The following is a 21,412-nucleotide window of genomic DNA, read 5'->3' as shown; positions in this document are numbered from 1 at the left end:
AAACATAATTCGTCGTTCAAATCATTCAGTACTTGCTGTGAGATACGTTATGGTTCTGCTGTGATCTTGGTTTGGAACTATTTTTGCTGCTGAAATAAACAAAAACAGACAATCTTACATATTTTGTCATTAAATTATATGAAAGCAGTGTCACATTTTCAATTTTTTTTTGGTTTAAAAAAAATCTGAATTGCAAGTTTATGTCTTAGAATTGTGATTTTTAAAAAAAAAAAAAAAATCAGATTTGTCAGTTATAAAGTGAGAATTCCATGATTAAAAAAAAATCAGAATTGCGAATATATCTTAATTCTGACTTTATAACACAATTGTTGGTAGATATGCAATTAGCCTACTACTTTATAACTCGCAATGGCAAGTTTAGGTCATGCAATTCTAATGAAAAAAGTCAAGAATTGTAAGATGCAAACTATTTTTTATTCCATGGCTGAAGCTTTCATAAAGCAATGCATTAAGAGCAGGGATTGAAAACTGTTGAACAGGATGATGTGTACATATTTCTTTTTTAAAGATCATATTTTTTCATTTAGTAGCCTAAATGAAACAACTGGATGTTTCTCTGAAGACAAAATACATTTTACACTGTTCATTCAATTCTAAAAGTTTACACACCCCAGCTCACTTTTTTTCTAAGATTGTCTGCATTTTTTGCTTCAAGAAATAGTCGAAAATTTAAGTTGTTTTAAAATAATATGAGAAAATCCTATGTGTGGTGGTCTGTTTGTGTTGCATACCTTTTTACTAGGCTATCCCAAAGTTGATTAAGTTATAAAACTTGTACAACAGAATACGTTACAAATTACATTTTAAAGCATGTATTTTGTAATCTGTAGTGAAATACATTTTAAAAGTAACCTTTAGCCCTGTCTAAGGGTATGACATTAACTAAAATGGCTGGACACAGTAGAGACATCATGATCCACCGCTGAACTCGGAACATCCGATGCCAAAGATGTCGACCCAGTTTTCTGAGATGAAAAAAAAATATATATTTTAGCTTGAGGAAGTTGCAGCAATATTTATATTGAACCCATGTTAGAAAGTCATGTGCAGTTGCGACAAAATGTGCATGTCTGAAAACAGCTATGTTGCAAATGATTGAGATAAGCATACAATTTAAAAGATTTGGTAAGACAGTTACTTGTACTGAAACAATCAGACAGTTCATTCAATAGAAAGTAATATTTCATTATCACTATATATAATCAAGCACAACTTTATTTATAGCCTAAATTATTATTATTATTATTTTGGAGACATGCATGAACTAGGATATTGGATGTAAGGAAATTCGGACTCATTTTTACTCACTCGTTACTGAACATGAAACAAACCCTGCTTTTACCATCTGCTAATCTATTTGTTTATAAAGTGTGCATTGTATCAACAAGCTTGAATCATCATCTGATTTTGAGCATTTAAGTTAATGAAAATCAGTAATTTAAAATATACCTTTTTTTTTATAACAGGAAGTGTCAACATCTTTCAGTAGTCACCAGTCAGCAATTCTTGTTCACAATGAACATGTTTAGTGCACTGGAATATTAAGCAGCAAGTGAGCATTTTGTCTGCAAAGTTGATGTGCTAGAAGCATGAAAAATGGGCAAGCATAAGGATTTGAGCGAATTTGACAAGGATCAAATTGTGATGGCTAGACGACTTAGAGCATCTCCAAAAACTACAGCTCTTGTGGGGTGTTCAAGAATGCTGGTACTGATAGAAAGTTGACTTGGTGATGACTTGTTGCAATACACTAGTCTTCTGGAGTTAAAGGAAAATTAAAGTGTGTAGGCACGTCTGATATGAATCAATCTTACTACACATGGCTCCTTGTACAAAGATGAAAATTAAAATTTTGACATTTAATATTTTTGGTTTCCTTCATTGTGAATAGATATAAGTAGATATTTTCAGAGATTGTTTAAAGAATTGTTTACATATTGTCAAAGGCCTAAAATTTGTATTTCAGTGTAGGAGTGAGTCATGCTTGGTGTGCACAGTTTTTCTCTCAATAAATCCCAAAGTGAGCCCGATTAGAAACAGACACAGACACAGACACAGACACAGACACACAGACACACACACCTTAAAATTGCATGACTTGGTATTTTATGTGAGAAAGGGTGATGCTGCTCACCAGAACTGATAACTATCTCTTTGCGCAACATGTTTGTGCATTTAGTCTACATTGAGAAACTATTTAAAATATTTAGAAACAATATGAATTAACCATTGCTTGCTGTTATATTGCCAAACTACAATATAATTATCTTCACAGGTACAAGCAAAGCTATCTGAACAGACTTTACTGTATGTGTAAATGAACCAACAAAGTTTTGCCAGTTTTTTTTGCCTAAATAATGGCATAGTAGTTCATCTTGTTTTAACAGTTAAATGAGGAGGTAACAGCGGAAGGTTTCTTGTTGTTCCAAGTGTATGTGCATTCACATGCATGTATTATTCACACATCACACTGCTCAGTTTAAAATGGTATTTTATGTCTACAATCATTATTTTTGTATGAACACTGTATGTTACGTTTTGATAGGATATTCAGAAAATTGCTTTCTGAATACTGTAATGTTTTCTACTGTTCTGCACCAACCTAATTTAATATATTTATTCAATAAACCATTATTGCTTTTACATTTTAAATAAAACAGACGTGCTGATGCTAGGAAATGAGAGGTGCATTAAAAGATATAAGACCAGGAAACGCCTAATGATTGCTCTTGAGAAAGCTCTCAATAATGGCAGTACAATAAAATGTAATCCACATCAACAGCTGGGAAACTGGGGTTCACTGTCCCAATTCAAAATTCCAGCAGTCATGCATATCTGGGAAATAGAGGAGGATAATCAATCCATGATGGAAAAGTTTGTCTGTTCGGCTGTTCGTGGATTTTTATATATCATGAGTCTGTTTGTCAATTTTTGATTTCAAGTGCTCTTTGTAAGCCAAAATGTCCCCGTTCCATTTGGTGATGGTCTGCTTCTCACAAACCCAAATTTCCTGAGCCACCTAGAATGAGAAAGAAAAGTCATACACACACAATCCAGACCACAGTCAAATAGTAATTAAACATACTAATAAACTAAGATATGATCCATTTAGTGGCTTTGTACTTTAAGACATACCTGCTGAATAAGTCTGAAGTCGTGGCTAACTAGCATCATTCCTCCCTCAAACTCATTGATGGCCTCAGCCAAAGCATCAATCGTCTCAATGTCCAAGTGATTAGTTGGCTCATCTAGAAACAGCATGTGGGGATTCTGCCATGCAAGCCAGGCAAAACACACTCGACACTTCTGGCCATCTGACAAGTTCCTGATGGGACTGACCTGTCTCAGAGGGATATGACAGTTAAAACAGAAAAAAACAAGTATAATGTGCTGTATTTTTTTGGCCTTCAAAATAATGTAGTACTTATGTTAACATGCCTGCACATTAAACACAACCATACATATACCTGCTGCTTCCCTGTCAGGCCGTAACGTCCTATGATCTTCCTCATCTCCTCTTTCTCTTTGATTTCTGGAAAGCACTTCATCATGTACTCCAGAGGAGACAGGTCAAGCTCTAGCTGCTCAGTCAAATGCTGCAGGACAAACACAATGCAAGATCACTTACAGTACAAATAACTGACAATACTTAAAATGTATGTGCTTATTACATCAAATTATGAAGAAACATGTAAATAATTTGACTATATTAGGCATTCAGAAGAACTTTAACAACGACATTTAATACATTTCTCTAAGTGTACACTAGGGCTGCTGCAGTGGTCTAGGGCTGTTCCGGTGAACGTGACAGCCGCATGGTGGCTGAGTACCTTTATTTACAAAAAAAATAATAGGTTTGCAATTAAATGTTGCCTCGCAGCCATGGAAACATAACATTCATGCTGAATGAGAGAGGAAAACAGGTGACCAGATTGCAAAATGCAAAGCTTAAATTTGGCTAACCAAATTTGGCTAATGCAAGGTAACATTTAATTGCAAACCTATTATTTATTTTGTAAATAAAGCGTGGTGCTTTACTTGTCATAATATTCACATAAAACAGCATTCACATAAAAAAAATAAAAAAATTGTTTGGCCGACCACCGCCGGTGCTACTCAGCCATCGCGATGGTGTGGTTGTCACGTTCACCGGCACACTTCTAGCCAATGTGGTGGTAAAAAATTGCCACTATCACAGCCCTAGTGTATACACAGATAACTAAGACATAAATGTTATGAAACTGGCAAGAACAACACAAGTAGTAAGTCAACTAATCATACTTAGTATTTCTATGAAGACGGTACCTGGTGATACCTGCCAATCTTGACATGAGAATGCTTCCTTATCATCCCGTCAGTGGGGAGAAGCTGCGAGACAAAAACACAAGCCAATTACTGCTAAAGACTTTAAAACTTATTTACTTTTTAAAAGGCACGTACCTGTCAAATAGGGGTGAAATTTTTTTAAAATATATTTTAATTATTTTATTTTAATAACAAAAAATTATATCTCGATATTTTCTGGGATTTTATCGATAACGATAATTCGACAATATAGCTATTTATGGGGACTTTTACTTTTATAAAGCCATTTATTCTAACCTAATTATGTATCAACTTGTGTCAAATTCTTACATTTAATCAAATTAATTTCTAATAATAAGACACAATAGGGCTGTTACCAAACCAATCAAAATAAAAACAGTTTCAGCATACCGGTAATTCATATTTGCAATGGAGAGGAAACATGCATCTGCATCTTAAAGGGTCAGTTCACCCAAAAATTAAATTGATGTCATTAATGACTCACCCTAACGTTGTTCCACACCCGTAAGATCTCTGTTCATCTTCAGAACACAATTTAAGATATTTTATATTTAGTCCGAGAGTGTATGCAAGTGTATGCACACTATACTGTCCATGTCCAGAAAGGGAATAAAAACATCATCAAAGTAGTCCAAATGAGACATCAGTTGGTTGATTAGAATTTCTTGAAGCATCGAAAATACATTTCGGTCCAAAAATAACAAAAACTATGACTTTATTCAGCATTGTCTTCTCTTCTCTTTAAAACCTTAAATTAAAAAAAATCAGCGTATTGATTCATGTTTCGGATCGCCAATTTCAAGTAATTTCAGCAGTTTGACACGCAATCCAAATCATGAATCAATACGCTGATTCATAAACGTTTGATTCTATATTTGAGGTTTGAAAACAAACGCAGAAGAGAAGACACTGCTGAATAAAGTCATAGTTTTTGTTATTTTTAGCAATATCATCCAACTGCGGCAACAAATGGCCGTTATCATGCTGGTGGGGGTTACCGGTTTCACAGACTGGAATTCCCCCTTCTTCTTCTTCGCCTCTTCTGCTGAACTGCAAGCTGTCAACATCGGGATTAATATGTTCAACATTCACTAGTTAGTTTTTCCCAAACAGAAGCTTCAAAATAAGATCTAGCATCTTGCAACATGACATCATGACTTGCGTAAACATACACGCCACTTTCTATAGCCAAGTGGCGTGCTATCTGTGCCCATTGAGCTATCCGTGTGTATGTCTACGCCGTGTGATTCCATGTGTATGTCTTCGCCGAAACTAACCATTATGTGTGTGTGTGTGTGTGTGTGTGTGTCCACAATGTAAATAGATTTATAAACGTACTAAATTGTTTTTTTGAAAATGTAAAAACGTTGAATTTGTCTTGTAATGGGTAGGTTTAGAGATCAGGGCTGGGTGTAGGCAATCATTATTGTGATTGACATGGCCAAATGAAAAGTTTAGAATCGGCTACAGGGCATTTTCGCTGAACTGGTTTGGGGGGAAAAATAACGCATATGACATCATACCCATTGAGAAACTCATCGCGACTGGTCGATGTGACGCTACCAGGAACACCCAATAGGTGTTGCCCAATAGGTGTCTTGTTTTATGACGGGAACGCCCAAGCCGCAGCTTGACCCTTCTCATTTTTGGACCAAAATGTACTTTCGATGCTTCAAGAGATTCTAACTAACTAATTGATGTCACATATATGGACTAATTTGGACTGAGGATGTTTTTATTCCCTTTCTGGACATGGACAGTATAGTGTGCATACACTTAGATACGCTGTCGGACTAAATATAAAATATCTTAAACTTTGTTCTGGAGATGAACGGAGGTCTTATGGGTGTGAAATAACATTAGGGTGAGTCATTAATGACATAAATTTCTAACACTTTAAAAGAACTAACCCTTTAAGTGGCATTTAGATAATTTACACAGTCTGTGTAATGCAGATCAGAGGAGACAATTGAATAACCTGCTGTTGCAAATGCACAAATGTGAAATTAAAACGGTGGCAGCAAGTCACTGTTAATGAGAGAGTCATTGAGAGTCTGATTTATTCAAATGGCTGATTCATTCAGGAACAAAGCTTGACTGTTTTAATGGGGTGGTTCCGTGGTTTTTTTTTAGGCTTGGTTGTGTTTATGGGGCGGAGTATAACATGTTTTAATACTTTTTTTTCCCTTATATTTTACCTTTATTCCACACCTGTGTCTCCACTGTCCTTTGAACGGCTCATTTGCTTCATGCTTCTATGAAGCCAATGCCTCCGGAAAAATGCAATGGTCTTAGATTGGTTAGATGGCCAAATGTAGTTTCATGTATTTTTATTAACTGAAGTGCCAAGCACACAACGTCCCTTACCATTACTGGCAGAAATCCCACTTGGGGCAGTGTTTATGTTAATAGTAAGGGTTTATGATGTCACCAACCCAGGAAGAAGCTTGTTGTAGTCAAAACCGGATGTTTTTGTAGGCAAAAAACTGCCATAACTTTAAAAGACAATATCTCTTTTTGCATTGAACTTAGATACTGTTTATGCTCAAGCAGCAACATTACACACTAACTAAAGTGAAATCGCACGCAACCAACCCTTTATTGAGTGAGTCACTGAATCATTCATTCAAACGAGTCATTCATTTAGTAAGGAAACACCCACTGTATTTTGCTTTGGGATGCACAACAGTGCTGGGGCTATGTTTGGAACTGGCAAAATATGTTTTTTTTGGCAAAACAAAGCATAAACAGGTAATAATGTGTCTAAAATATAAGTAACTTAATATTAATTTCTTGTTTATCTGGAGAAAAACAGCACTCTTCGTGTGATATTGATAAACTAATTTAAATTATATAAATATAAAATACATACAGGGGCATTTCTGCCATTTTGTCTTGAATTTTGGTGACATTTGATAGATTTTAATAGACAAAATCATGCAGTGAAAGCATGCACTAAATGTGTACACGTACTAGTCTAACCTAACAGACTACACATAGTGTATGCATGCGCTCTTTTGGTGTGAGGGACAAACTCAATAATGTCAGATTGCATATTGTTAGAACAACAATTACGAAATCGTAGACGATTTTATATCGCACACCCCTACTGTCAAATCGATCTGTTTTTTTATAACTGACCTCTCCCATCAGTAGCTTGAGAAGGGTGGACTTCCCTGCCCCATTGGGACCCACAAGTGCAACCCGTGTGTCCAGGTCAATGCCAAACTCCAAGTTCTCATAGATAAAATGCTGTTAAACAAAAACAAATGTATGATATATTTGGGTGTGTATATAAATGTTTTCACCAAGAATAACTACAACTATAACTATAGTAGTGTCCACACCAACCCACAATAACTTTCTGTTTATTATAAGCATGCTCTGCAGTGCTGCTTCAAGTCCAACTGTAGTCAATACTTTTATACATTTAAACTTATCTTTGATCACCAAGATTACTTTTTTTTTTTTAAATTGCGTTAAAATAGCTGGAATATAACTACATTTCATTTAGTGTATGTGGATGCATGAATATGCATATTATCCCCGTCCCCACTCAGGTAAATGCTGCACAATGGTACTCTTTACAACGTCACCAATAACAGTAATTAATATGATTATCATTATGCTTGACAACATTATTAAACAGCTAATAATGTGTTGTTAATGTTACATAAACCATGTTCCTGTTTGCCATCTCAGACTTCCTGCAGTATCAGTCAGTATCATTAGAAACACTATGAACAACATAGAATTTCATAACATTGTAATGTACATCATATACATAATTAATATTGGTAAATAAACCCGATTTTTCATATCAACAGAAAAATATGCCAGGGTAACCTGGCTTCCCTTGAAACTCCCCTGCTTCAGAGCTTTTATAGTTAATGATATGCTAAAGCCCGCTGGCATGTTGACGTGACTGGTTACAAGGTAGTTTGTGACGTCAGAAACACCAGTGATTTAAAAGAGGTTTTTTTAGACTGTCTTCGTTTCACTGCAGTTTTAAAGAGAAAATACTCAACCATGGTGTTGACTTACGAATTTGCACATGGTTTGTCTGAAAGAACATTAAAAACACCACAGACATATAAACAACATTTAAAAATGTTTTACCCCAGTGCTTGAGCTCTTTAAAGCCAAGTGGATTCTCATTGGCATTCAATGTTTTTATTGTTCATCCGCTGGAAAAATCTTGTTCTAAAAATGATTCCATTAATATTGTTCCTTTGTGACGTTATCATTATGGCTGTGGTGTGGACTTCACCATTCTTATAGAATAAGAATGCTTACTAAAACTCTAGGACAACATAAGTAGGAGTGTGGCAACAAAAATTAAAATCCCGAACAGACAATACTGTAAACTCACTGCGTCACTGGAGTATCTGAAGCTGACATTTTGCACCATGATGACAGGAGGCGGGATCTTCCCACAAGGGGGAAAATAAAACGACAAGGTCTGAAGGATAAAGGTGTGGTTAAAACTCTCTGATAAACACCTGACAATGTTTCATCTTTAACACCAAACTCAGTGCCATTTAGAGCCCTAGAAAATGTCTGCCTAGTAAAATGTTTAAGAAATTGCAGAATCAATTTAAATTAAATATCTTGAATCTACATTATTGCTGAAAAACAATTGCTTTTACCAAACTGTCAAAAAATAAATAGTTTTTTTGTCTAAATTGTTCTTACTTTTCACTTCTTTTGTCTCGGTCATTGCATTGCTCAACTGAACAAAATGAGCATTTCTAAACTGATGCTTTATGCAGATAACGGGTGTTGGGCAAGAGAAAATAACATGCAAGAACTCCAAATGCTACAGTGTTTGAGTGTTGATGTGTGTTTGTTTTTGTCTTTGTGACAAACCTTGTCATTCACGACACGAGCTGTTAGGCCAGAAGCCACCATTTTCTGCAGTGTCTTTTCTTTGCTTTGAGCTTGGCGAGCTAGCTTTGCAGAGCCGTGTCCAAAACGGGCGATATAGTTCTACAGGAGATGAAGAGAACAAGTTTTATATTATTTTTGCAATGGCATACCTCTGGTTTTTATTTCTGTTGCAACAGTGAAATAAAAGATTTATGAAATAAGAGAAAGTGCAATTTAAAAAAAGCTATAAGTTTCACCTTCATGTGAGCTATCTGGTCCTGCTCCCAGTTGTACCGCTTCATCTGGTTTTCCTCCAGTTCCTCCCTGGTCTTCACATACTGGTCATAGTTACCCTACAATTCCATACAGCACACACTTTACCACTCTCATACTGTACCTTTATTAAATTTAATATATGTGATGAGTGTGCCAATAAACCAGACAAGTTCATGATTAGCAACAGTAATACAAGCTTCAGATTTCAGGCCTTTTAAAGCTTGACAAGTACATAACAATACAGGTTTTTGGAGACAAAGCATTTACATCCAATCTCCTAAACATTGATGGAGCTACATTCATGAGTCTCAGTTGGATGGACTGCATGTTTTGTGACATTACACTTATCATTTTCATTTATGCCTTCATGTAGTACCAAACCTGTATGACTTGCTTTCCTCGGTGGGACTTAAAATAAGATATTTCTAAATCCATTGTATTGACAAAATTTAGTTTTATATTTCACAGAAAAAAATAAAGTCAAACAGTTTAGAGCAGTGGTCTCAAACTCAATACCTGGAGGGCCACAGCTCTGCAGTTTTGCTTCTACTCTAATAAACATAAACCAGCTAATCAAAGTCTTCAGGATTTCTAGAAACTTTCAAGCAGGTATGAGTTGGAGCTGGTTAGAGCTAAACTCTGCAGTGCTGTGGCCAGTTTGAGACCACTGGTTTAGAGCGAGGGTAAGTAAATTGCTTCTTTAAATGCATTCAATAGATTCTCTAGGTATTAAACTGTAGGCAAAAGAAGAAACAATTGTGACCACAGTGCTGCAGTACTCACAGTGTAGTACTTGAGCTTCCTCTGGTGGAGATGAATGATGTTCGTGCACACACCATTGAGAAAGTCTTGAGAGTGTGAGATGAGTACAAGGATGCGTTTAAAACTGGAAAAAAAGTTGTTAGACATCAAAAACATTATTTTTGAAAATATCTTGTTTCAAAAATATCCTCTGGTGTGCCTCAACTTATACTACAATTCCAAGGCATTTGTCTTACATCAAACTTTGACACTTAATTTTTTTCTTTTAATCAGTTTCTGCGCAGGAAAATTACCATCTCGTTTGATTATTAGCACACTAGAAGATCCAATGAACAGTGAAAACGGTGCTCACGACTTAAGTTCTTCTTCCAGCCACACGCATGCATCCAGATCCAGGTGGTTAGTAGGTTCATCTAACAACAACATGAAGGGCTTTATGAACAGGGCTCTAAAAGAGGGAAATTAGACAAAGGGATATTTAAGAATGTAGAAAATGTATTAATATTTGTATATGTATTAAATTATAATTTGACCAGATATGATTTGGTCCACTCATTAAGTGAAGATGATCAACAGAACAAAAAAATAAAACAAAAAAACACTGCATTTTGCAGCAAGACTGGACTGACATTTTTTAAAAACTATTTTCAACACTATTTGAACAAAGATAATAAAGAAAATTCCACTCTGACTCTTTAAATGTCATTTTCATACCTGGCAAGGGACACACGCATCCTCCAGCCTCCACTAAAATCTTTCAGGTTTTTTCGCTGCATAGTAGGGGTGAAACCCAGTCCAAAGAGGATTCGCGAGGCTCGAACTTCAGCTTTGTCTGCGTCCAACTCCTCCAAACGCTCATATATCTCCATCAGCTTCTCACACTCTGCTGTGGTGAGGAGAAGAGCAGAGAAAATGGGCCATGCTATACTGGAATAACTGCTAAAATACTGTAAAATACTGTATATAACCAATTATATGAGTTAAGCAGCCAGGTTTATTTACTTTAATGTATTAACATATAGCAAAGATCTGATGCATGTGGGTGTTATGATGCAATATCGATGAATTGATAAAATGTGTATTACTCACAGTCCTCATGAGCCAATCGCTCAGCTTCCTTTTCTAGCTTTATCCTCTCTTCATCAACCTCCATAACACACTGCAGTGCTGTCTTCTCACTAGGGGCCATCTCACGCGTCAGGTGGTAGATGTCTATGTGTTCTGGGATGGGAACTTCTCTGTGGCCAATAGCAGACAGGAGCATGGACTTGCCTACAAAGAGAGTGTTTAAGAATATTCCCATTCATAGATGCCCCTAACATTCATAGATGCTTATTATATTTCCTTAATAGAAGGTCTTGCTTATTAGCCCCTTAAGCCCTGAAGGCATTTTTAGAGTTGTTTAGAATGAAAGACATAAAGTAAAGAAAAAGTAAAGACTCATAACTCCAAAACTACAGCATGGAGTGAAAAGGTAGGTATCGTCTGTTAGAACACTTTTTAAATTTTAAAACAGAAATGCTGAGAAACTGCTGATAAAATACTTTTTATTTTTTTATTTACTTTCTTATTTGACATGCTATAACTCAGGAAGGGGAATTATATATGTGGTCTGCATCTGGATAAATTTTGTGGTGATAGCATAAATTAATCAAAAGGTACAGCATTTGGAACAAAGGTAGCCTTTTTGTTCAGTTCTTGAAACCCGAGAAGTATTTTTAAAACTATTGTTTTAGTGACATACACAAATTTAAAGACTCATAACTCCAAAACTATAGCAAGGAGAGTCAATAGGTATCAAAATATGTATAATTTTAAAGCTTAGAATCTCAGATTTAAAATTTTTAAAGAGCACCGAGTTATTCCTGAGTGCACCGCTGGCAGATTGTTTTCAAAAATCGGATAATGTTTCATAAAGTTACAAGTGTAAACACGACTTTAAAGCTACATTTGCTTATTTAGCTTATGTGCGCTTGTGAGGTCTTTAATAATTTAAAACTATGAAGAATATCTTTAGATCTAACTGATGGATTATGTTGACTTTAGTCTCTTTTTAATCGTGAGAGTCTGCTATAAATAAGAATGTGGCAATTTTTTTACGATCCAAGCATATTTCATAAAGTTATTAGCGAAAACGCCAAGTCTAAGCAACGTTTTACTCCGCTCGTGTGTCTGTGCTGTTTTTTTGTGTGTTATAACTCAATGAGGGACATCTTGAGATCTGAGTGGCAGATTATGGTGACTTTGGTCACTGTTTAATCGCGAGAGTCTGCTTTAAATCAGGAAATTATTGCAATGCAGTTTGTGTGGAAATAGAGATGTTTTCAATAGAAGGTCTGGAACAGAGATTGTCTAAAACAAAAGTAAAAACTGTGTTTGGATCCATCTTAGGCACAAAGTTTGAGAAAAAAAGGAAGTATCAGCCCTAATGTCACTTAAATTTCCTACCTGTGCCATTAAGACCAATGAGACCATAGCGCCTGCCGGAGTTGAGCTCCAGGCTTGTGTCGCTCAGTAACTCTTGGCCATGAAAGGTGAGCGACAGACTGCTGATGTGAACATCAGTGCTGTTGGGATGGGATGCCAAGATGCCCGTCACTGCCCGTGCCTCTATCTTACGAATCTCAAACTCATCCAGCTGCTTAGTCAGAGTGGCGACATCTACAGAAAGTGAAATAAGCGACATAGAAAAGATAAGTAGTTGTAAGAGGAGAGCAAAGCTTAAACTTTTTAAATAAATAAAAAAATCATGAAAAGATGAATTGACAAGGTAAAAAAAAGATTGCATACCCGAGTTGGTAATGCACATTATTTAGTCAATTATACTGCTTATACTGTGGTTAACATGCCTCAAGACATTGTTCAACATATGAATTATCAACATGCCAGGCCCATGATGAGTATACTACCACAGTTATGGATTATATACAATTTTGTGTAGACAGGGTTACATCCTGGAAGCTAATCCACAATTTCCCAACAAAAAATCTTGGATGACACATTCATTCAGCTGCTGATTAAAGACAGGGATGCAGCCTACAGGTCTGATGACAGGGGGCCTACAGCACAGCCAGGAGGTCTCTTAGAAGGGGCATCAAGTCTGCCAAATTGGACTATAAAAGGCCACAGCTTTTTCCACCTGCTACTATTGGGCAGGAGGTATAGGTCTCCAGAACCACCAGAATGACCAACAGCCTTGGCAGTTGGACTGCTGAATAAGCACTGTTCCCCTCTCCCCCCTCCACTCACTTAATCCGTCTGTTATGCACATTATCCACTAATAGCAATAACTGCGACTTGGTCTTTGCATTGCTGCAACACACACAATTATACTAATTTTCCTGATTACTAGTGATTCTTTCACTCATATACCCTACTCCTGGTCTGTTATATGTCTTGTTTTCTGCTTATAAAATGTTGATTGACACTCTAATGTAACCTTGTTGTATCATTGCAATGACAATAAATTAATCATTATTATTCAAATGTTTAACTTCAAAATGATTTTTGCTCTACACACTCATGTGTAGGACTAATTTATCATGCATCTTATCCTAAGCCACTGCTGCTAATTCCAAAATGTAATTTTAGAGCTAGTAATGGAGGCCACTAATTGTCACGGTTTATGAATTCACCATCTCGCTTCTTCTTCTTCTTTTGGAGTTTATGGCGGTTGGCAAACCAATTTAAATGGTGCATTCCCGCCACCCACCATCTCTCTTCTCTGTGTCTTGTTAGGTTGTGTTGGAGGCGTGGTCACTGATTATGGGAATCATCACCTTCACCTGCTGCACTCATCAGTCCCACTATTTAATCCGGTCTCTCACTGGCACCCATTGACAGATTGTTACAGGCGCTTCTGGTGTGGCTTGCAGCGGCTTCAGGTTCCACTGGGGGGATAACTCTGTTCCGGGTCCAGGATTTCGGCCTCTGGTTGTCTGCTGCTTCCCTGCACTGCCGTGTAGTCTGCCTGGCTGCCTGCACCTGACCTTCGCCGTGGTTTGCCTGTGCCCTGGAGCCTGTCTTATTGCTCTTTTCTGCCTGTCAATTGAATCTTGTTGATTGTCGACGCTTGCCATCGTGTGTTACAATAAACTCGTTATCTTTTTGCTATTGGATCCTCCTGTCTCTCATTACAGCCGTGACACTAATATGCAGTTATGCGAGAGAGCGAGACAGAGGCTGTGTTTCCACTTGGCAATAATATACGATCACCGTGATCACATTAGCAAATCAGGATGTGCCGCATTTAAATTTATTCACATTTAGTGGCCTCTGTATCTGGATAACAGATCGGATTTCGGTTTCCCGCAAAATATTTAAATTAGGCCTGTGGTGCTTGAAAAGCAGAAACTTCAAATGGTTTTGTAGCTTAAAACAACTTTCACCACTATCAATGGCAGTGCACACAGCATGGATTCCCAACATCTTGTATGATGAAAAGATTGATTCTGATGCATTTCATGATTTAAAGGTTGTGTGCGATCAGATAGTGGGAAAAAGAGACTGTGTTTTTTCTATAGATAAGTAATTTACCCTATTGTTTGTCCTATTGGTTTGCTTGGTACAACTTTGCCTTTGTGGGTTTCAGTTAAGGACCTTTGAAATAACTGAAAAACTTAGACAAAATTACATTGAACTTGGACTTACTTCATACAGGTGGGGAAAAAAGTATTTAGTCTGCCACCAATTGTGCAAGTTCTTCGATTCATAAAGATGAGAGGCCTGTACTTTTTATCATAGGTACACTTCGACTATGAGACAGAATGAGAAAAAAAATCCAGAAAAATCACTGTCTGATTTTTAAAGAATTTATTTGCAAATTATGGTGGAAAAGAAGTATTTGGTCAATAACAAAAGTTTATCTCAATACTTTTTTATAAACCCGTTGTTGGCAATGACAGAGGTCAAATGTTTTCTAGGTTTTTACACACGGTTGCTGGTAGTTTGGCCCATTCCTCCATGCAGATCTCCTCTAGAGTAATTATGTTTTGGGGCTTTCGCTATGCAACACAGATTCTATGGGTTTGAGATCTGGAGACTCGCTAGGCCACTACAGGACCTTGAAATGCTTCTTTCGAAGCCATTCCTTCGTTGCCCTGGCAATGTGTTTGGGATCATTGTCATGATGAAAGATCCAGCCACGTTTCATCTTAAATGCCTTTGCTGATGGAAGAAGGTTTTTAATCAAAATCTCACGATACATGGCCCCATTCATTCTTTCCTCTACACTCTTTCCTAAACAGCCCCAAAGCATGATGTTTCCACCCCCATGCTTTACAGTATGTATGGTGCAACTCAGCATTCTTTCTCCTCCAAACACGACAAGTTGCGTTTTTACCAAAAAGTTCTATTTTGGTTTCATTTGACCATATGGCATTCTCCCAGTCCCCATCCCTTCTGGATCATCCAAATGCTCTTTAGCAAACTTCAGACGGGCCCGGACATGTAATGGCTTAAACAGGGGGACACGTATGGCACTGCAGGATTTGAGTCCCTGGTGGCATAGTTTGTTACTGATGGTAGCCTTTGTTACTTTAGTCCCAGCTCTCTGCAGGTCATTCACTAGGTCCCCCGTGTGGTTCAGGGATTTTTGCTCACATTATTTTGATAATTTTGACCCCACAGGGTGAGATCTTGTGTGGATCTCCAGATCAAGGGAGATTATTGGTGGTCTTGTATATCTTACATTTTCTAATAATTGCTCCCACTGTTGATTTCTTCTGATAGGGGTTAACAGCTTATGATCCGGGACCAGTAGTGAAGAAATGAAGACCAAGAGTCAGGAGTGGAATTAATTAAAAGAAAATTTTACTTAAGAATAGTTTGCAGTTTCAAAAGCAGAAGCCAGCTTCAAGACTCACAAGGAGTTCGTAGGCCACGCTCCTTCTCTCACTGTCTTGTCCCGCCCTAAACAACAGTTATACCGTTTTCAAGGTCTATCCACGTCATTCTGATTGGCTAAGATAAAATGCAACTTTCCACACAGACAAATAGGGGCACATATCGCCAAACTAGGTTGACAAGTCGTCGCCCCATAACCAGTTTTACATCACAGTGACCTCATAGGCCACAGAAAAGTGTCTTCAAGTCTGGCGTTTTCTGCAGAAATGTCCATGTCCAACATTAGGCCTGCACAGATCTGGTACACACACACACACAAACTTCAGAGGATACTGGTTTCATCCAAGGTTGAGAACATCTTAACTAATTATAAACAAAACATTTCTCCACAGCATGCTGATAACGTGCTTTCTTGCAGTGAGGTACAGACAATAGTACAGGCAATATTCATCTTGAGTCTTTAGTGTTTCAGAAAAAGTAAATATAAAAGGAATAAAATATAATAAATTAAATGAAAGACACTTTAGAAAACAAGAAACATAAAGCAAAATCATAACTGGAAAGAATCATTAGGATATAAATATATACAGATATATTGAAGCGGCTGTGGATTTCAGAATCTTTCACTTCACACCAAGCTGCTATTGCAGCCCAGCCTGGTGCAGGTATACAATTTTGTTTCTGGTGTCCTTTGACAGCTCTTTGGTCTTCTTGACCATAGTGGAGTTTGGAGTCTGACAGTTTGGGGTTGTGTACAGCTGTTTTTTAAACTGATAACGAGTTCAAACAGGTGCCATTAATACAGGTAACAAGTGGAGGACAGAGGAGCCTCTTAAAGAAGAAGTTATAGGTCTGTGAGAACCAGTCTCACTTACAAATCTTACTTTTTTGTACGTGACCAACTACTTATTTTCCACCATTATTTGCAAATAAATTCTTTTAAAAATCAGACAATGTGATTTTCTGGAATTTTTCTCATTCTTTCTCTTATACTAGTTGAAGTGTATGTATAATGAAAAATACAGGCCTCTCTCGTCTTTTTAAGTGGGAGAACTTGCACAATTAGTGGCTGACTACATACTTTTTTGCCCCACTGTAGCTGTGTTTTACTGGAAAATAACCGTACACCTTAGTACAGGGGTGCCCAATCCTTTTCCTGGAGATCTACCTACATTCAGTGTTCAGATACAACCCTGATCCAATTCACCTGTCTGTAATTATCAAGCAGTCCTGAAGATCTGAATTAGCTGGTTCAGTTGTGTTTGATCAGGGTCAGAGCTGAACTTTGCAGGAAGGTATATCTCCAGGAAGAGTATTTAACAGCTCTGTTGTATAAATGAAGTTATTGTAATAATGCACAGCTGGTATTCAGTAAAAGGTCATATCATTTATATGTTATAACAATAGCTATGTTTGTGTCTAAAAGGCTCTGTCAAGGGCCTTATATGAGTGTGAACTGTCAAAATCTTGGAAGTGCACAATGCTTGGTGGGTGAACAATCTATTGTCTCTTTCACTCTTCTAACTTCAGGCAGCATCTAATAAACACACCTCCATTTGCCTCTCCATTAGTTACTGCACAATTCACTTGGCCATCCTGAAGCTCTCCTTCTCCGTTCACCTCATCATGCTTTTTCACACGCTGTCGAGCTTTTGCAGCCTCCTTCTTCTTTGCAGCCTTCTTCTTAGCAAGATCTGATGGCATGGCTGCAGAGTACAATAAGCTGTGAGGTTGTCAGGTTACATATTCTAACATTATAATATTTTCATACTCACAAGAGCTCATATATAAATTACCATCCATCTACACAGATAAATACTGATGATTAAGTTAATCTCACTTGATTGGATATAAAGGCTGTTACATACTCCGCAAGAGCAGAGAAAAAAGTTCTCACTCCCAGGGCTGCCAGTTTGGGAGTTCTCACAGCTTGTTCTCAAAACCTCTGAGCAGAACTTTTTTCTTGTGGGTGTGCGAGAACTATTGTGTGATTGGTAAGAAATTTAAAATGGGCAGGGATAATGCAGTGAAACAGCTTGGACAGCATCTGCTTTTCTCTGAAGTATGGAATGCCCTGGCCATAACGAACTTTGTTCTGGTTCTTGCCACCTCGGGAAAATTAACACATTTCTCTGTTCTTGCAGAGTATGTACCAAGCTTAAATCAACCGCAGTGATGCTTACAGTGGTTTGTGAATTTACATAAGGACACAAAAAGCTGAACATTAGGTTTTACGATAGGCTACTCATTGGCTACTCAAAACCCAAATGTGGCTGATGAAAATTCTGTCATCCTTTATTCACCCTAAAGTTGTTTCAAACCTGTATGAATTTCTTTCTTCAGCTGAACACAAAGGGAAGATATTTTGAAGAATGTCAGTAACCAAACAGTATTTTTTTTTCCTACTATGGAAGTCAATAGTTTCAGTTAACTGTTTGGTTACTGGCATTCTTCAAAAAATCTTCACTTGTGTTCAGCTGAAGAAAGAAATTCATACAGTTTTGAAACAACTTGAGGGTGTGTAAAGGATGACAGAATTTTCATTTTAAAGTGAACTATCCTTTAATGCACATTTCAGCCAGTATTCTCAATGTTTTTAGAGAGGCTGCTATTATCATCATAATTATCATAATCATAACTGATTATGTTTATAAACAAGCAGTTTATGAAAAAGAATCATATGTGAGCAAGTTGAGTGCCACTGCAGCTTAACTTTACATGTCACGCCATTATTAATCAAAATAGGCTAGGCTAACTACTAAAAAAACGTGTACCAACAACGCTTTTTTAAAGAAAATATGACAAAATGTAACTGTTATAGTGCCTTCAAATAAGCACCCTCGCAGTTTATAACCCAAATCAAAACCATATATTACATACATCTCTTGTGACACTATTGCTTTAGTGACATCTCTGTTTGAAAGTTGTGGAGTTCACATCACAATAAAAACGTATAAAATGTACAGTCGTCAATGGCTTAATTTGTATCAAATGTTAGGCATCGGTGACATACTGAAATGACAGCAAGAGGCGTTCAGGGCCCGGCTTTCAGCTCAAATACAAATAGTATTACTACTCACAGTATATGTATGTCTCATATACGTAATGATAATTTCAACAAAATACAGGCAAGCTGAAACAAAGTAAAATAGGAGTTTAATATACGTACCTTTCCGAGAAAAGCTAACGCGCAGCTAGTTCTCTGACACGCACCCAGGCAGGGAACGGGCAGCCGCGGCTCGCGCACGTTAGGCGCGCACTGACCGTATTTGGTGAAGAAGAGCAGATCACCGCCTGCTGGCGAGACGAGCCACGCTTCACGGCTTCACCACACTGAATATCTCAATATGCTGTACCCTTTTTATGGATATCTATGGCTGTGCCTGCGTAATAATAAAAGCTGTGGTGTACCCTAAATTACTAAAAAAACAGAAATATACAACATCAAAAGCCTTCTCAATGATAATGGTGTTGGAATGTAAACAAACATTCTTTTGTTGTTGTTGTTGTTGTTTTTGTTGATGATATATTTTGATATTAATAGACAAAATACTAATTAAGAAAAAAAATAGCAAAGTGTTAATACGAAATTCAAATATTAAACCGTTTTGGTTTTGGCCTATGGGTTTGGCACATAACAGTCAAAGCCAGAGCCGTTAAAACACACAGTTGCGATCATAGACTCCGATATGCTTGCTTGCGGTCACGTGGTTCAGGAAGCGCTCAATAGTTCAAATCAATCAGCGCTGTCAATACATTTAAATGGCGAAGCAGATAGACAACAGCGATTTTTGGTAAACAGTAGGTCTAACCTACAGCATAGTGTGCATTGATATTTATGTCGGCACAATATTTACGGTATAATTGTATTATGAAAGTGATGGAGATGCAACATTGTTAACATTAATGTTAATGTTTTTCTTGTATTGGTAGCAGGCTAGCCTGGGAAAACCCAGACAACTTCTGGCAAATTTAGATTTTTAGTTAACTACTGCTGAGAATGGTCTTTTTTTTAACCAGGCTACTACTTAGGTAGGCTATTCCTCACTAATAGAAGGATTGTTGGTCAAATATGACACACCTTAACTATTTTTCAATTAAAAAAACGTTCTATATTGTAGTCTAAGATATATATTTTTTTATATTTTGAGACTAAATACTACTGGTGCAATAATTATGGTCCATTAATGACCACTTAAAATATTTTTCCTCTAATATTTGTATTATTTATATTACAATTAGTGTAGTAGGCCTAATAGAGGTTAAAATAGAGAATTCCAATACAGAGACAAATTAGAGTCATTTTGTGGCTGGAAAAATAATTTTAATTTGTAATGGCATTACCCACCAAGTGCCCATATGGCTTAATATATCTAGTCTAGTTGCTCAAAAAAGAAAAAAAAAGAAAATTCTTTACATGTTTTAAAATGTTAATTACTTACATCATATTACCTTTAATGATACAATCACACAAATGAATATTAATAAATGCAAGCAAATAAAATTTAATCCAAGAAAAGTTTCAAGTGGTGGTTAAAATGCATTTTTCCTTATACAGTAGCCTAGGCTATATACAATATTTATTCGGTCCGGGCGGTCAGGTAACACAGGAGACTCACAAATAGGATGAATCTTTTATGAGGGACCCCTTCCTAAAATCCATATCTTATGTATGAAAAAACTAATGTTACATTATAAATACAACGTTTTTTTTTTTTAAACTTTAATTGGCTATTAATGTTAAATAACTAAACCTGAAGATCACATTCTTAACTGTAGCCTACCATGAAAGCTGCTTTTTCAAAGAATTTTTAAATTGAAAATATTAGAATATTTTTCAATTAAAAAATCGTTTGAAAAAGCAGCTTTTACGGTAAATACATACTGTGTTAAAAATACTGCCTAACAAGTGAGTAAGATAAAGGGGACCATAGTGAGAAAAAATACTAGAAAACAAAGCAAATAGCCTATACAATTCTGGAAAGTGTATATGGAGATAAATGAAAGAAACATTTAGAAATGTTCCATACGTTAATCGTTTTTGCTTTGGCTTTTTATTCTCTGAAATTTTCTGGGGATGCGACCCCTTAGAAACCTTCTGGAGGACCCCAGTTTGAAAACCTATAGGTAACAGATCTCCTTAACATTTCATAATTTCTAAATCTATTTCGTTGGGCCTACTTCTAAATAGTTACAATTAAATGTGACTGTTTAAAATAGATACATTGACTTTTATTTGAGTACAATTCTAACACACATCAGATTAGAAGAGCAGAGCTAATTGGTTGTGCACTTGTTGTTGCTTTTATTATTA

The 21,412-nt window shown here is 36.7% G+C and overlaps 1 protein-coding gene across 2 annotated transcripts; it reads right to left on the bottom strand.

The window, feature by feature from the left end:
- Positions 1-299: 299 nt before the first annotated feature.
- Positions 300-19,433, bottom strand: abcf2b (ATP-binding cassette, sub-family F (GCN20), member 2b). 2 transcript variants are annotated; one of them, XM_067438250.1, is made up of 15 exons: positions 19,268-19,433; positions 17,649-17,821; positions 12,703-12,915; positions 11,344-11,526; positions 10,969-11,140; positions 10,607-10,702; positions 10,276-10,378; positions 9,474-9,569; positions 9,217-9,336; positions 8,720-8,809; positions 7,489-7,599; positions 4,327-4,389; positions 3,489-3,617; positions 3,157-3,360; positions 300-3,040 (listed from the first exon to the last, which is right to left on the bottom strand). In XM_067438250.1, exons 2-15 carry the CDS (start codon positions 17,800-17,802, stop codon positions 2,924-2,926), a joined length of 1,851 nt encoding a protein of 616 aa, XP_067294351.1. In that variant the 5' UTR covers positions 17,803-17,821; positions 19,268-19,433; the 3' UTR covers positions 300-2,923. The 2 variants fall into 2 exon arrangements, with proteins under 2 accessions (XP_067294351.1, XP_067294345.1); XM_067438244.1 differs by having other exon boundaries at positions 307-3,040; positions 17,649-17,804; positions 19,268-19,432.
- Between the last annotated feature and the right edge of the window lie 1,979 nt (positions 19,434-21,412).

The sequence above is a fragment of the Pseudorasbora parva genome, chromosome 1 (genome assembly GCF_024679245.1).
Source record: "Pseudorasbora parva isolate DD20220531a chromosome 1, ASM2467924v1, whole genome shotgun sequence".
NCBI classification, from domain to species: domain Eukaryota; kingdom Metazoa; phylum Chordata; class Actinopteri; order Cypriniformes; family Gobionidae; genus Pseudorasbora; species Pseudorasbora parva.
The sequence above is the reverse complement of the archived record's forward strand: the minus strand, read 5'-3'. Positions and strand labels throughout refer to the sequence as shown.

Coding starts and splice junctions, on each gene's coding strand:
- abcf2b (XM_067438250.1), bottom strand. CDS start 17,802: ATGCCATCAGATCTTGCTAAGAAGAAGGCTGCAAAGAAGAAGGAGGCT. Junction 9,570..10,275: donor GGAAGCTCAAGTACTACACT/GTGAGTACTGCA, acceptor ATGGAATTGTAG/GGTAACTATGACCAGTATGT. Junction 9,337..9,473: donor ACCAGATAGCTCACATGAAG/GTGAAACTTATA, acceptor CATCTCCTGTAG/AACTATATCGCCCGTTTTGG.